We start from the raw sequence: 17,818 nt of genomic DNA, 5'->3' as shown, positions 1-17,818 counted from the left end.
AGCAAGCAGAAATCTTGAAACGGTGAAGAAATAAAGTGCGTAAGAAATGTTCCGCACTGTTGATCATACTGCGGTGAAGCCTTATCTCCCTTTAATGTTTCTCCCCGGCTCTCAGGTCAATCACTTGTAGCCGGAGACGCTGTTTAATTACTTCCCAGTCATTAAATGGTAATTGTTAATTCCGTCCCTACAAATCATCCGTGTTAATCCGTGTTGCAGAATTAGCCATCCCTGTCAGTACGGATTATAATGTTATAGTGACCGCCCAGCATGAGAAGGGATCGAAGCAAGAATCTCATATAGTATTGCTCTATACAGCCACATACTTACAAATACTACAGTACATCAGCGGTTTCACGCAAGTATAATAGGGGTCCATGTGTGCCGCCATATTTTGCCATAAATCTTGGCCTGCAGAACTAGTGGCCTAAACTACAGCAACTGCTTATATAGTGCAGCATAGGATATTATTAGAGAATTACTCTAGAAAATGAGGCAGGGGGTGTGCACAGGGGCGGCAACAAGTTTTGCGCACAAAGGCGCTTCCTCTGGCCCGTACGGGCCAGAGGAAGCGCCTTTGTGCGCAAAACTTGTTGCCGCCCCTGTGCACGCCCCCTGCCTTACCTGTCCATCGATGCTCCCTGTGTGTCCGTCTGTTTGGAAGTATTCTTATGTTCAAGTATCAAGTTGGTGGTGAGTGCATTTTTCTTATTTTCGACAGTACTGGTCTATATTGAAGTCCGCCACGATCCAGAGTTAAAGGGGTATTCCAGGAATTTTATTTATTTATTTATTTATTTATTTTTTATCTACTGGCTCCAGAAAGTTAAACAGATTTGTAAATTACTTGTAAAAAAAAAAAAATCTTAATCCTTCCAGTAGTTATCAGCTGCTGGAGTTGCGTTGTTATTTTCTGTCTGACAACAGTGCTCTCTGCTGACACCTCTGTCTGTCTTGGGAACTGTCCAGAGCAGAAGTGGTTTCCTATGGGGATGTTCTCCTACTCTGGACAGTTCCTGAGACAGATAGAGATGTCAGCAGAGAGCACTGTTGTCAGACAGAAAAGAACTTAAAGGGGTACTCCGGTGAAAACCTTTCTTTCTTTTAAATCAACTGGTGGCAGAAAGTTAAACATATTTGTAAATTACTTCTATTAAAAAATCTTAATCCTTCCTGTACTTATTAGCTGCTAAATACTACAGAGGAAATTATTTTCTTTTTGGAATGCTCTCTGATGACATCACGAGCACAGTTCTCTCTGCTGACGTTATTATAATAATAGTAATAACACTTTATTTATTGTTGTCCTTAGTGGGATTTGAACCCAAGTCCCCAGCACTGCAAGGCAGCAGTGCTAACCACTGAGCCATCATGCTGCCCTTAGCATATATCTGCTATGCACGGTTGCTAAAATGGACAGAGATGTCAGTAGAGAGCACTGTGCTCGTGATGTCATCAGTGTTCCAAAAAGAAAGGAATTTCCTCTGTAGCATTCAGCAGCTAATAAGTACTGGAAGGATTAAGATTTTTTAATAGAAGTAATTTACAAATATGTTTAACTTTCTGCCACCAGTTGGTTTAAAAGAAAAAAGGTTTTCACCGGAGTACCCCTTTAACTCCAGCAGCTGATAACTACTGGAAGGATTAAGATTTTTTAATAGAAGTAATTTACAAATCTGTTTAACTTTCTGGAGTTTCTTTTCTCCGTTTACATTCATATTATTAGAGAATAATGTAAAGGTTCTTGTGTATTTCTTGCGCTTACCGGTTTTCGCTGATGTGGCAGGCATGGGATTTCTTATGCTGCCTACATTTCCCATGCATCCTTTGACTTTGCAGAGAGTGGAGGTGGAGTCTTATCCCTGCTGTTTTCCTAATAAGATAGCCTGAAATATCTAATCACCTTGCCTAAACTGCTGAGAAGTGGGTTGGTGTCAGTTCACACCATGTGCAGTTTTTCTTATTTTAAGCACAGTTTTTAGACAAATATTGCCATGAGGTGAAGGTGTTTTATGAATATTTGAAATCTTCAGGCTATGTTCACATGTTGGGTTTCTACCATCTGGACCATGTTTTAGCTGATAAATGTTTACCGCAATTTGGGCAATTGAGGTAAAATAGTGCCATTTCAGGAAAATTTCAGCAAAAAAACAGCAGAAACGTAACATGATAATACTCCACCTCCTCTCGCTGCAAAGTCAGAGAGTGCATGGGAAATGTCGGCATCATGAGAAAATAATTTTTGTTCTAAAATCGGAATTAATATGGAAAAAAAATCATTCCTGCCACATCAGCTAAAACAGGTGAGCACAAGGTATACACAAGAACCACTACATTAATAATAGTCTACGCTGCACTATATAAGCAAAAAAAAAAATAATGTTTTAAAAAACCCACAATTTTATGGGATAGGAAAGGGATCCCATTACATTGCATGGTGAGAATACCTCTTTAAAGGGGTACTCTTGAAGAAAAAGAACTATTTCAACTGGTGCCAGAAGGTTATATAGATTTAGGAAAATTATGAAAGAGAGGTAGCGCAAACCACAAGAGCAGGAGGAAAATGTAACAATGCCAGATGAGTATTAGTATATAAAGTTACGTATCCTGTGCGACCTGGGAAGTAATTGTACAGAAAAAAGGGAAAACACTCTTATAAGCTCATCTATAGGAGCATATATAGTGGTCCTTTACATAGATTTGTAAATTTTTTAATTATAAGTTGCTATTCAAAAATCTTAACCCTTCCGGTACTTATCAGCTGCTATATGCTCCTCAGGAAGTTGTGCAGTTCTTCCCAGTCTGACCACAGTGCTCTCTGCTGACAACTCTGTCCGTGTCAGGAACTGTCCAGAGTAGGAGCAAATCCCCATAGCAAAACTCTTCTACTCTGGACAGTTCCTGACACGGACAGAGGTGGCAGCCTAGAGCACTGTTGTCAGACTGGAAAGAACTACACAACTTCCTGTGGAGCATACAGCAGCTAATAAGTACTGGAAGGGTTAATATTTTTAAACAGAAGTCATTTACAAGACTGTATAACTTTCTGACACCAGTTCATTAAAAAAAAAAAAAAAAATATATATATATATATATATATATATATATATATTTCTCCGGAGTACCCCTTTAAGACACTTTGCGCACACGATGGATTAAGAAGAGAAAGCTTCAGGTGGCACGTTCATTTCCTCGGACTGGGAAGGTGCCCTCTGCTCTGAGTCAGCGCACAGTTCATTCTCGGCGGTGGACGTGACGGCGGTGCGCTGCGAGGAGGTGCCATTACATGTCCTATTGGCAGTCTGCTAAGCTGTTAGGCACGGGGAGCAGATGTTACAATAAAGCCGGCAGACACAGACAAATAGCAATTCATTCTGTACCAGATGAAACTAATCACAATTCATATGATCTGCCGTGAAATTCATCTCTTCAGATAGAAGTGGAATATTTTACAATTAGGAGATTGAAGCCAAAAAAATATATAAAAAAAAAAAAAACGCTCTTCGCTTAAGCAAATTCCATGGAAACTATTGAATGTGTCAGATCAAAAACCCAATTTAACAGATGAAAGTCACCGGGAAAATGTAACTCTCCGGTATTTACCTAGGAGAATGTTTCTTGTACTTGCTTGTTTTTTGAAAAAAATAAATTAATAAAAGTAAACACATAAATAAACAAAATATCAGTGCAAATGTGAAATAAATAAATAAAATAAAAGTGTGAAGTTACCAATAGTTACCTATGGGGGGGGGCTGGTATTTACCTACAAGAATATTATTATTATCATTATTATTATTATTATTATTATTATTATTATTATTATTGTTATTACTAGCTGAGTACCCGGTGTTGCCCGGTTTTTCCTTCCTCATCCTTGTTGGGGAGGAAAATAAACAAAGGAGGAAGCTTTTGACTTCACATCCCGTCCTCATATATTGTTGTCATATCCCAACTCCACATCCCGACCTCCTATCCCCTCCTCATATCCTGATATCCCAACCCCATATCCCATCCTCATATCCGTCCTCCTATCCCGACCTCCTATCCTGACCTCCTATCCCGATCTCCTATGCCGTCCTCCTATCCCGACCTCCTATCCTGACCTCCTATCCCGATCTCCTATGCCGTCCTCCTATCCCGACCTCCTATCCCGTCCTCCTATCCCGACCTCCTATCCTGTCCTCCTATGCCATCCTCCTATCCCGACCTCCTATCCCGACCTTCTATCCCGACCTACTATCCCGCCCTCCTATCCCGTCCTCCTATCCCAGTCCTCCTATCCCGTCCTCCTATCCCGTCCTCCTATCCCGACCTCCTATCCCGACCCGTAATATGTGACCAGGTATTGAAATATCTCCAGCCGTACAGAAGTTATGCTGAGACATACATTTCCCATTGATTTGCATGGGACTTTAAACAAAAACCCTGACCCTCACAAATAGGGGGAGTTAAGGGTTAAATTAACTATCCTATATTTTAAGTTGACATATAAGTAACATGTGACCAAGTATTATGGAAATATCTCCAGCCGTATGGAAGTTATGCATAACATATATTTTTCATTGACTTGCATGGGACTTTAAACATAAACCCCGCCCCTGGCAAATGTGAGTGAGTAAGGGTTAAATCACCTATCCTATGTTTGTTGTTGACATATAAGTAACATGTGTGCCAAGTTTCATGTTAATATCTATAGCCGTTTGGACGTGATGCTGGAACATATATACACATGCACATTGAGTTTTATATATATATTATTATTATTATTATTATTATTGTTATTATTATTTTTCTTTAAAATAAATAAATAAATAAACAAATAAAATAACTGTGCAAAAGTAACCTAGGTGGGGGGAATTATTGTAATTTTTTTTTGTTTAAGTTTCTTTTTCTGTATTGTAAGAAAAATAAGTTAAAATAAAAACATAAATTGATAAATAAATTAACTAGTGCAAAAGTTATTTATATAGTAACCTATAAAGGGTGGTTGGGAAGTCAAATACTTTTGTGGATTTTGTATTTAGGAACAAGAATGTATTTTTTTTTTCTTTCTTTTTTGTAGAATAAAAATAAATAATTAAATTAAATAACAGGGCAGAAAGTGGATTCAAATACTTTTGCATAGCAGTGCTCAGTTTCCCGACTGGCATGCTGGGAGTTGTAGTTTTGCAACATCTGGAGGCCCCCTGGTTGGGGAACACTAGATTAGAGTGTAGTGAGGGTTTCATGTATACAGATAAACTCCAGACTTTTAGCTTCACTGATACATTGTAGAAAAATAGTGATTTTCTCTAGCTGATGTGTAGATTCAGGTATGGTGTGGATACAATTGTAACAAACCTACAGCTGTGAGACGTAGGGCAAGAAGCTTGTTCAGCCTCTGAATACACACATGGGGTGTTCTGTTCATAGACAGCAAGCAGAGATACTGAAATTGTTGAGGAACAGAAAAACAAAGTATGTAAGAACATTGTATGAGGATCAGAATCTTATACGGTCACACAGAATACAGGCTGCCATGAACTGACCGGCTAAAGCAGTGTTTTCCCAACCAGGGGGCCTCCAGATGTTGCAAAACTACAACTCCCAGCATGCCTGGACAGCCAAAGGCTGTCCAGGCATGCTGGGAGTTGTAGTTTAGCAACACCTGGAGGCACCCTGGTTGCGAAACACTGGGCTAAAACAATAGACCAGTGTACCCCATCCTGTAGTGCTCCAGCTGTTGCAGAACTACAACTCCCATCATGCCCGGACAGTAGATCACCTATAGGCATCTTCTCTGACTCCCCTAACAATGAGAGATCTGTTTCCGTCCCTTAGGTCTCATCAGCACATGACAAGTCGCAGGTCAGGTGCTGCGGATCTGCAGTGGGTCCAATTATATCCAGTCTAGACAATGCTCTGCGAGCTAAATATAGCAGTCGTACAAATCTTTCTAGTAGTTTTACACAATGTATCATTTCAGAGTCGGGGCTGTTTTATTCTCACAGAGCATTGTCTATGCTGGATACAACTGTATCTCCCTCTCAGAAGAAAGAAGAGCAACGTAGACAAGACTCTTCTTATTCACTGACAGCAAGCAGAGATCTTGCCAATGCTGAGGAGGTAAAGCATTAAAGGGGTACTCCCCTGGAAAAAAAAATTATTTTTATTTTTTAAAATCAACTGGTGCCAGAAAGTTAAACAGATTTGTAAATTACTTTGATTAAAAAAATCTTAATCCTTCCTGTACTTATCAGCTGTTGTATGCTCCACAGGAAGTTCTTTTCTTTTTTTTCTTATAAATCTTTTTATTACAAATTTCACATAAGAACATAATTAAACAGTAACAGAGTAAGAACATCATACATGATTACCCAACCCACCCCCTGTCGGAAAAAAATCTGAATTTAAATTATTATTAAAGGGGTACTCCGCCCCTTGCATCTTATCCCCTATCCAAAGGATAGGGGATAAGATGTTAGATCGCCACGGTCCCGCTGCTGGGGACCACGGGGATCACCGCTGCGGCACCCCGCCATCATTACTGCGCAGAGCGAGTTCGCTCTGTCCGTAATGACGGGCGATACAGGGGTCGGAGCAGCGTGATGTCATGGCTCCGCCCCTCATGACATCACGGCCCGTCCCCTTAATGTAATTCTATGGCAGGGGGCGTGATGACCGCCACGCCCCCTTCCCATAGACTTGTATTGAAAGGGGCGGGCCGTGATGTCACGAGGGGGCAGAGCCGTGACGTAACGATGCTCCGGCCCCTGTATCGTCCGTCATTACGTGCAGAGCGATCTCGCTCTGTGCAGTAATGATAGCGGGGTGCTGCAGCAGTGGGACCCCGGCGAACTGACATCTTATCCCCTATCCTTTGGATAGGGGATAAGATGTCTAGGGGCGGAGTACCCCTTTAAGTAGATCAGAGGAATGTATAGTTATGTCATGTCAGATTAATTATATCATTTTGCCCAGATTGCTCTATGCCTAATTAAGCCTCTTCTAGAGCTAGCAGTTCACTATTCCTCATAATTCCTAACTTTAAGGACCAACTTATTCCATTCCATTATATTTGGACCCGTACCCCCAAACAATCCTCTCAATATCACTACTTTAGATAACATAACAATATGAATGATTAAATCTCGATCTTTCCCAATATCACACAAAGTCCCCAAAATAACCTCTGTACCCAACCATTCTCTCTTAAGATCTAATTTGTTTCCAATGGTCTGGAATACCCTGGCCCAAAATTCTCTCACTATCTGACATGTCCACAGTAAGTGAATTACGGTAGGTCTGCATCCGGTGCCCCGCACTTTGGGCAGTCTGCCTTATTCCTACATCTTATTTTTTTTTTATTGCCCTGGTGAATAGTACAGTTGGTAAATTATTCTTAATTGTATGATTTGATGTCTTTTATTAATAGAGCACTAGAGATGAGCGAACTTAACAGTAAATTCAATTCGTCACGAACTTCTCGGCTCGGCAGTTGATGACTTTTCCTGCATAAATTAGTTCAGCTTTCAGGTGCTCCGGTGGGCTGGAAAAGGTGGATACAGTCCAAGGAGACTCTTTCCTAAGACTGTATCCACCTTTTCCAGCCCACGGGATCACCGGAAAGCTGAACTAATTTATGCAGGAAAAGTCATCAACTGCCGAGCCGAGAAGTTCATGACGAATCGAATTTACTGTAGGTTCGCTCATCTCTATAGAGCACCTTTTAACATTCCTGAGAATATCCTCCCATGCTTTACTTGTGATTGGGCCAAGGACGTTCTCCCATCTCCTCTTTTTATTTTCTTTAAACTTGACAGGCACAGTACTAAGGAGTAATTTATATACAACATTTAACTTCTTACCCCCCCCCCCTCTAAATTCATATATTCTATCACCTTGTGTGTACATATCCTAAATTTTTCTTTCTTTTCAGTGCATCTATATACCGTATTTTTCGCCGTATAAGACGCATTTTTTCTTCCCAAAAACGTGGGGGGAAAAGTTGGTGCGTCTTATACGGCGAATATACGCCCGAGGCTGCTGCGGGCGAGAGCGGGAAGTCAGCTGTAAGTACAGAGGCTGCGGCGGTGCGGTACAGTGCTGACTACCCGCTCCCCACCCGCAGCAGCCTCATGACCCCCGGTGAATTTTTCCCCTCACACCGGCTATGTTTATTGCCCTACGCCTAGAACATACAGTTCCGGGTGCCGGGCAAGTGAATTACTAATAACTGTATACTAAAAACCAGGGGGCCTCCAGCTGTTCTGAAACTACAACTACCAGCATGCCCGGACCGGCAAAGGCTGTCTGGGCATGCTGGTAGTTGTAGTTTCACAACAGCTGGAGGCCCCCTGGTTTTTAATATACAGTATTAGTTTTTACCTGCTCTGGCCGGCCCCCGCCTGCAGCCGCACACAGGAGCCGGCCCGGGCAGATAAAATCATAGGTTTTCCTATGCCGGACATCCCTATGTCCCGAAAAATCTTTTCGGAACATAAGGATGTCCGCGGGTCACTCACCATTCCCCGGCCGATGCGTGTCCTCCTCCGGTCCTCCTGCGGTCTTCCTGCGATCCTCTGCCTCTCTATGGTTGTACGCACGGGACCTCAGTGACGTCCCGTGCGTACAACCATAGAGGCGCCGGAGGACCGGAGGAAGACGCACGCTGACCGGGGCCTGGTGAGTGACCGGCGGTGTGTAATCTTCAGCGTTCCGGTCACCGCTCCTCCGCGGTCCCGGCACCTACTGCTATGGTCCATAGGCCATAGCAGTAGATGTGACACTGGGCCAGAGGAGCAGTGACCGGATCACTGTGGGGGCAGCACACAGAGATACAGCCTCCAGCCATACACTGTATATGGCTGGAAGCTGTATGTCTGTGGGGGGGAGCTGCCTACTATTGCGGGGGAACTATACTGCCAGCCATTGTGGGGGAACTATACTGCCAGCCATTGTGGGGGAACTATACTGCCAACCATTGTGGGGGAACTATACTGCCAACCATTGTGGGGGAACTATACTGCCAACCATTGTGGGGGAACTATACTGCCAACCATTGTGGGGGAACTATACTGCCAACCATTGTGGGGGAACTATACTGCCAGCCATTGTGGGGGAACTATACTGCCAACCATTGTGGGGGAACTATACTGCCAACCATTGTGGGGGAACTATACTGCCAACCATTGTGGGGGAACTATACTGCCAACCATTGTGGGGGAACTATACTGCCAACCATTGTGGGGGAACTATACTGCCAGCCATTGTGGGGGAACTATACTGCCAACCATTGTGGGGGAACTATACTGCCAACCATTGTGGGGGAACTATACTGCCAACCATTGTGGGGGAACTATACTGCCAACCATTGTGGGGGAACTATACTGCCAACCATTGTGGAGGGTGGGGAGCTGCCTACCATTTTGGAGGGGGGGGGGAGCTGCCTACCATTGTGGGGGAACTATACTGCCAACTATTGTGGGGGGGAGCTGCCAGTGCCTACCATTGTGGGGGAACTATACTGCCAACTATTGTGGGGGAACTATACTGCCAATCATTGTGGGGGGGAGGGGGAAGGAGCTGCCTACTGTTGTGAGGGAACTATACTGCCAACTATTGTGGGGGGAGGGGGGGAGGAGCTGCCTACCATTGTGGGGGAACTATACTGCCAACTATTGTGGGGGAACTATACTGCCAACTATTGTGGAGGAACTATACTGATATAAAATATTTTACTACAGTATTTGGTTCAGAATCTTTTTTTTCTAGATTTTCCTCCTTTAAAATTGGGTGCGTCTTATATGCCGGAGCGTCTTATATGGCGAAAAATACGGTACTTCACACAACTGTATATACCAAAACTTGTGTTCATTTCTCAAACCGTACTCCCTCTGTAGTGTTAATCTCTCCATTTTGAAAAATCTGTGCAACATATTTAATCCCCTTACCTTTCCAAAATTCACTCCCCAACCCTTTCTTAAATTGTTAAAATTCTATATTGTCCCAAATCACAGTGTTCTTAATACTACCATCAATTTTACATCTCTCTTTCACTTCCTGCCACGTTTTCCTAAATAAACGTATTAGTTCTTTTCTTTTTGAATTTCCTTTCTGTCTGACCACAGTGCTCTCTGCTGACACCTCTGTCCATTTTAGGAACTGTCCACAGCGGTCGCACCCCTTTCCCATAGACTTTCGTTGAGGTGGCCGGCATGACGTCACGAGGGGGCGGGTGTGATGTCACGAGGGGGCGGGTGTGATGTCACGAGGGGGCGGGTATGGTGTCATGAGGGGGCAGGTGTGATGTCACGAGGGGGCTGGTGTGATGTAATGAGGGGGCGGGCACGAACACAGAAGCCCGCACACAGCGTTCCGAATAATGAACTTCCGGACACTGCGAGCGGAGCTCCGAAAGGCAGGGCAGCGGACTACCCCTTTAAATAGCTAGGAATCAACATCAGCCATACCCTTAAACAGCCTACTGTAGTTTAGAAGGTAAACGCCCTATAGGTGGCAGCGCAGAGTCTTTCTTCTAACATCTTCTATTTACATATTTTATTTTCCCAAAAAGCCCTGCCTGAAGTGTCCTCTCCCTAAGGAGAAACATGAATATTGAATAATGAATATTAATGTAGATCTGGTCCAATTAAATATTTCTGCATGACCCAGCAGAGAGGACACAGGAGAAGACTATAAAGGGAATGTGTCATTTATTGTTTAAATCAAAGTTTGGTATTGCACTTTTTTTTTTTTTTTTGCACATTCCTGTTCTTCCTGTGATGATGAGGAAGAGGCTGCCGAAAAGTGAACTGTAGACCATTACTGCTAAAAGTGTCACCAGGAGATAAAGAAGACAGTAGGTGGTGCTCACAGATCAGCCCCCCCCTCCCTGTAGAATGGCCTTTACAAAGGTCAAAGACAATTTCCAGTAACCTTTCCCATTCATGTCAATAGGACAGCTCCTGTTCATTGTTGACAATTTCCAAAGGTCTTGCTGCAAAGCATATCTCTCCATGCTGTTAAAAACAGTGTAGCCATGACAGCTACCCCTATAATAATGAACACAGAGAATATCCAGTAAATTTTGCAATTCATGTCAATGGGGCAGCTCCTTTTATTGTTGCCTATGTCTATGGGGCTTGCTGTAAAGCATATCTCTAAACACTGTTAAAAACAGCTCAGGCAAGATGGCAGCCCCCATAATAGTGTGCACAAGGTCACAGGGAATGTCCAGTAATCTTTCCCATTCACATCATTATGACAGCTTCTGTCTATTGTTGCCTATGTCCACAGGGCTTGCTGTAAGGCATATCACTAAATGTTATTAAAACAGCTCAAACAATAATAATGTATAGAAATCCAACACCACACTTCACTGACATGGAGGATCAATGTGGGCGGCCCACCAGACAGATAGTAATACTATAAAGCTAATGAAGATTTATTAATATATATATATATATATATATATATATATATATATATATATATATATCATACATGTTTTGAAGCCGGACCAGCTTCTTTCTCAAGTACATTTGTACTTTCAAGTACTTGCTCAATTAATAATAATGTACACAGAAGAGGTCACAGAGAATGTCCAGTAGCCTTTCCCATTCATGTGAATTAGCAGCTCCTGTATATTATCTCTTTCCATGGGGCTCGCTGTAAAGAATATCTATAAATGCTGTTTAAAAAAAAAGCCCTGACAAGACAGCTGCCCCCATTATAATAAGCCCAGAGAAGGTCACAGAAATTGTTTAGTAACCTTTCCCATTCATGTCAATGGGACAGGTCCTGTCTATTGATGTCTATTTCCATGGGGCCTGCTGTAAAGCACATCACTAAATGCTGAGACCAGATGGCAGCCCCAATAATAATGCACTAAACAATGAAATAAATAAAAATTAGCAATGAGAAAATGGAAACAGATTCGAAAAAATTATCATGTATTAAGTATCTGGCTCTGATCAGTAAAAGAAATAAATAAATTAGGCAACACATCCTTTGTAATAGAAAGAGTCTGGAATCCACAGCTTCTTACCTGGGTGACAAGTGGCTCAAGGAGGCTCTCCACAGTAAGGGTTCGGATTTCCAGACTTTTGGGGTCCCATTTAAGAATGATTGGTGATGTTGCAGATGTCATTGTTCTGGAAAGAACAAAAAAAAAAAAAAACATTACAAAGAAAAGTAAAAAATAAATAAATAAAAATGCAAAACACCAAAAAGTTTCCATTATACAGCAAACGAATACGTCTAAAAGTGAAATTTACATCCAATTCCTATAAGGATTTCCATAGAGATCCAGCTAGACCTGAGAGGTCACATGTAATGGCGGAAGGTGTAATTGGGTGGAGCTGCAGTATCCAGGCATGTCCACTAGGCGGTGAACACAGGCATCTGCCTCCAGCCCCATCTACAGTATAATTGTGTAATTCAGGCTACAGTCGTCCTGCAGAACAGCTCATTGGTACCACACCGAACAGCCACCGATGGCCTATCCTAACTATAAGTCAGCAATCATCAGCTGTAAGAAGTATTAGGTTAGTAGTATTCATTGGCATTAAGCAGAGAATTTAAAAATATATACCGTACATACTCGAGTATAAGCCGACCCGAGTATAAGCCGAGACCCCTAATTTCAACCCAAAATCCCAGGAAAAGTTATTGACTCGAGTATAAGCCTAGGGTGGGAAATACCTCATCCCCCCCTGTCATCATCCAGACCCGTCATTAACATCCTCATCATCCCCTTGTCATCATCCCACACATCCCCCCTTCATCATCCCCTTGTCATCATCCCACACATCCCCTTATCATCCCACACATCCCCCCTTCATCATCCCCTTGTCATCATCCCACACATCCCCCCTTCATCATCCCCTTGTCATCATCCCACACATCCCCTTATCCCACACATCCCCCCTTCATCATCCCCTTGTCATCATCCCACACATCCCCTTATCCCACACATCCCCCCTTCATCATCCCCTTGTCATCATCCCACACATCCCCCCTTCATCATCCCCTTGTAATCATCCCACACCCCCCCCCTTCATCATCCCCACCCCCCTTCATCATCCCCACACCCCCCCCCCCCCCTTCATCATCCTCTTCTCATCATTCGCCCTCAGTGGTCTTCAACCTGCGGACCTCCAGAGGTTTCAAAACTACAACTCCCAGCAAGCCCGGGCAGCCATCGGCTGTCCGGGCTTGCTGGGAGTTGTAGTTTTGAAACCTCCGGAGGTCCGCAGGTTGAAGACCACTGCGGCCTTCAACCTGCGGACCTCCAGAGGTTTCAAAACTACAACTCCCAGCAAGCCCGGGCAGCCATCGGCTGTCCGGGCTTGCTGGGAGTTGTAGTTTTGAAACCTCCGGAGGTCCGCAGGTTGAAGACCACTGCGGCCTTCAACATGCGGACCTCCAGAGGTTTCAAAACTACAACTCCCAGCAAGCCCGGGCAGCCATCGGCTGTCCGGGCTTGCTGGGAGTTGTAGTTTTGAAACCTCCCGAGGTCCGCAGGTTGAAGACCACTGCGGCCTTCAACATCATCCAGCCCCCTCTCACCCCCTTTAGTTCTGAGTACTCACCTCCGCTCGGCGCTGGTCCGGTCCTGCAGGGCTGTCCGGTAAGGAGGTGGTCCGGTGAGGAGGTGGTCCGGGCTGCTATCTTCACCGGGGGCGCCTCTTCTCCGCGCTTCCGGCCCGGAATAGAGCCGTTGCCTTGACAACGACGTATCTGCGTCGTTGTCAAGGCAACGTGACTATTCTGAGGCCGGGCCCGAAGCGCTTAGAAGAGGCCTCCCCGGTGAAGATAGCAGCCCGGAACCACTATCCCACCGGACCACCTCCTCACCGGACAGCCCTGCAGGACCGGACCAGCGCCGAGCGGAGGTGAGTACTCAGAACTAAAGGGGGCGAGAGGGGGCTGGATGATGTTGAAGGCCGCAGTGGTCTTCAACCTGCGGACCTCCGGAGGTTTCAAAACTACAACTCCCAGCAAGCCCGGACAGCCGATGGCTGCCCGGGCTTGCTGGGAGTTGTAGTTTTGAAACCTCTGGAGGTCCGCAGGTTGAAGACCACTGCGGGTGGGGGAGTTCACTCGAGTATAAGCCGAGGGGGGTGTTTTCAGCACGAAAAATCGTGCTGAAAAACTCGGCCTATACTCGAGTATATACGGTATCTCATATCTATCTATTTAACTATGTCATATCTATCTATTTATCTATCTCATATCTATCTCATCTATCTATCTCATATCTATCTATCTATCTCATATCTATCTATCTCATATCTATCTATCTATCTATCTCATATCTATCTATATATCTATCTATCTCATATCTATCTATCTATTATCTATCTATCTATCTCATATCTATCTATCTATCTATCTATCTACACAAGATACAAACAGAGCAGCACATCCAAAAAGATGAATAAGTAAAAGCGATGCCAGCAGCAATATAGCCTGGTCCAGGCAGTCACACATCCAAAAAAGTAATCCGCAGCACTTCAGGAGTGCCACTTGAGAAAGGCTGCATGGCAGCTGAAACGTTGCTCTGTATTAGTATGGAATAAAGCACTTTTATTTTGCACCTTACTCCTGGAGTGCCGCGGATTACTATTTTGGATATCTATCTATCTATCTATCTATCTATGTATCTCATATCTATCTATCTATCTATCTATCTATCTATCTATCTATGTATCTCATATCTACCTATCTATCTATCTAGGTGAAACATGAACATGCAGATAAAACATGGAGAGCTATACAGCTATGGTGTAATAGATGCAAATGTGAAACTATGAAATAGTGAGGCACTTCGCTCGCAAATTTGTCTCCGCCGACTTATTCTTTGTCTGTATTGCACATACGGGGGAGTGGCTACCTCCATGTCGGCCTTGCACCCCACCCACCTCTATCAGGTGTGTATATAAGGTGTCTTGGATGTTCCAGACCCTGCCATGCTTACTGAACTGTTCACACAGAGGCATATTCACAGTGTAGGGTCCGTCCCAATGAGGCCACCTTATCGCAGTGGGACGGTCCAAGCTATTTGACCGCCGGCGGAGACAAATTTGTGAGCTAAGTGCCTCACTATCCAATAGTTTCACATTTGCATCTATTACACCATAGCTGTATAGCTCTTCATGTTTTATCTGCATATTCATGTTTCATCTATATCTTTGTGCTGGCAGTGTGCTGCTGCATTCTTCTGTTGCTGTATATCTAGCCTAGTAGCGTGCACCTGTAGGCCAGGTCCATATAATAGTTTGGTATCAACTAAAGTGCTGGCTGACTTATTCTTTGTCTATCTATCTATCTATCTATCTATCTATTTATCTCATATCTATCTCATATCTATCTATTATCTATCTATCTCATATCTATATATCTATCTATCTCATATCTATCTATCTATCTATCTCATATCTATCTATCTATCTATCTAATATCTATATATCTATCTATCTCATATCTATATATCTATCTCATATCCATCTATCTCATATCCATCTATCTCATATCTATCTATGTAGCTCATATCTATCTATCTATCTATCTATCTATCTCATATCTATCTATCTATCCATCTATCTCATATTTATCTATCTATCTCATATCTATCTATGTAGATCATATCTATCTATCTATCTATCTCATATCTATCAATCTTAAAAAAAAGCCCTAAGAGTCTGAGGGGTCCACATAAGAAGACACCAATGTAGGACACTGTTACAGATTTTGCGTAAAAGCCCAGAATCACCAAGTTACACCAGCATTAAAAATTTTCGCAGCCCGTCATTTCATGCATCTGTGAATTTGTAGTAAATTTGGATTTTAATTAGAACCATTAAATTCTTTTATTTTTTTTTATTATATCTTAAGTTAAATGTTCTTAGTCGGGAGATATCTTCCAAGAATGGTGACGACAAGGTGAAACATCACAAACTAATTACAGGTCCCGGCGCAGCGAAACGCTACTGAAATGACGGTGTCGCTGCTGATTTTGGTAACTTGCCGTCTCCAGGTGTCCAGCTGTCAGTGAAGCTGCGCCTGTACAATAAGTTCTAAAGACAACGAATAAGGCAAGCGATAATTTTGACCCAGAAGGAATTACAAAAGGTTTTGAGAGTAGAAATGCGCTAGACATGTGACATGTGGCTGTCTGCTCAGGGTCAGGGTGTTACTTCAAAGCAAAGACAACCTGACATCCCGAATACGATCGGCTCAGCGAGGACGCTAAATGGAACGCAAGAGGAAATGCTGCAATGTAATGCAACCTTCATACAGGAGGAGGTGACTGGGCTCACATTTCAACTTCTGTTTGTTCTGGGTATTCTAACATGGGCGAGGAAGGAATGCACTACAACCAATCAGGTGTCCGGGGACGAGGCAGAAGAGTCTGGAAGATTAAGGGGTCTGGGGGAACAGAGGGTTCTGGAGGAGGAGGGGATAGAGGGGTCTGTAGTAAGATTAAGGGGTCTGGGGGGAACAGAGGGGTCAGGGGGGCAGAGACATCTGGAGGAAGACAAAGGGGTCTGGAGGAAGGACAGAGACATCTGGAGGAGGACTCATGGATCTGGAGGAGGACGGAGGGGTTTGGGGGAGGACTTGGTCCTCTTCCAGACTCCTGCCTCCTCCAGGCCACTAAGTGGTCTTTGGGGGGGGGGGCAGGGGTCTAGAGGAGGAGAGGACATAGGGTTCTGGAGGAAAACTTTGGGGTCTCGGGGTATAGAGGAGGACTAAGAGGCCCAGCAGTCTAACCCCACCCCCCAAAAATGGGCTGCTTAGTGTAAAAGGTCTATTTTTGGTCCCAGTCCAGCCCTGGATGTGCGGAAGGTTTTATGAGAGGTCACTGAGTAAGAGAAAACTGGAGAAAGAGAGGAGGATCAGAGACCCCATTAGTATATCAGGGGAGGAGTGTGCTGAGCAGAGACCCCATGAGTATGTCAGTGGAGGAGTGTACTGAGCAGAGACCCCATGAGTATGTCAGGGGAGGAGTGTGCTGAGCAGAGACCCCATGAGTATGTCAGGAGAGGAGTGTGCTGAGCAGAGACCCCCATGAGTATGTCAGGAGAGGAGTGTGCTGAGCAGAGACCCCCATGAGTATGTGCTGTCAGGAGAGGAGTGTGCTGAGCAGAGACCCCCATGAGTATGTGCTGTCAGGAGAGGAGTGTGCTGAGCAGAGACCCCATGAGTATGTCAGGAGAGGAGTGTGCTGAGCAGAGACCCCCATGAGTATGTGCTGTCAGGAGAGGAGTGTGCTGAGCAGAGACCCCCATGAATATGTCAGGAGAGGAGTGTGCTGAGCAGAGACCCCATGAGTATGTCAGGAGAGGAGTGTGCTGAGCAGAGACCCAATGAGTATGTGCTGTCAGGAGAGGAGTGTGCTGAGCAGAGACCCCCATGAATATGTCAGGAGAGGAGTGTGCTGAGCAGAGACCCAATGAGTATGTGCTGTCAGGAGAGGAGTGTGCTGATATTGTAAGCGGCAGTGACCAGTCCAACTGATAGGTGATGGGCTGGTGGTGACAGGGGTAGTGTCATAATGCGATGAAGGTATTGTGGGAGGTCACCGGATGAGAACTATGTAGAGAAGAAGCACAGAGTATTTCAGGAGAGGAGTGTGCTGATCTTGTGAGCGGCAGTGAGCAGTCTTACTCTTATGATAATGTAAGGACAGGCTAGTGGTGACAGGGGTAATGTCATGATGTGAGGAAAGTAATGTGAGAGGCCACAGAGTGAGAACTATGTAGGATAGGAGCAGAGTCCCCAGGAGCACAGAGTATTTCAGAAGAGGAGTGTGCTGATCTTAAGAGCGGCA

At 44.1% G+C, this 17,818-nt stretch overlaps 1 protein-coding gene across 4 annotated transcripts in view; it reads right to left on the bottom strand.

The window, feature by feature from the left end:
- CTNNA2 (catenin alpha 2) overlaps window positions 1-17,818 on the bottom strand; it is a 2,092,931-nt gene that overhangs the window by 1,883,734 nt on the left and 191,379 nt on the right. For all 4 annotated transcript variants that reach the window (XM_056553838.1, XM_056553849.1, XM_056553844.1 and 1 more), the window contains exon 2: window positions 12,029-12,134. In XM_056553838.1, coding sequence (XP_056409813.1) covers window positions 12,029-12,130 — 102 coding nt within the window. In that variant the 5' untranslated portion in view covers window positions 12,131-12,134. The remainder of the gene's footprint in view (window positions 1-12,028; window positions 12,135-17,818) is intronic.

The sequence above is a fragment of the Hyla sarda genome, chromosome 1 (genome assembly GCF_029499605.1).
Source record: "Hyla sarda isolate aHylSar1 chromosome 1, aHylSar1.hap1, whole genome shotgun sequence".
Taxonomy (NCBI): Eukaryota; Metazoa; Chordata; class Amphibia; order Anura; family Hylidae; genus Hyla; species Hyla sarda.
Note: the sequence above shows the minus strand (reverse complement) of the source record. Positions and strands in the feature narration are given on the sequence as shown.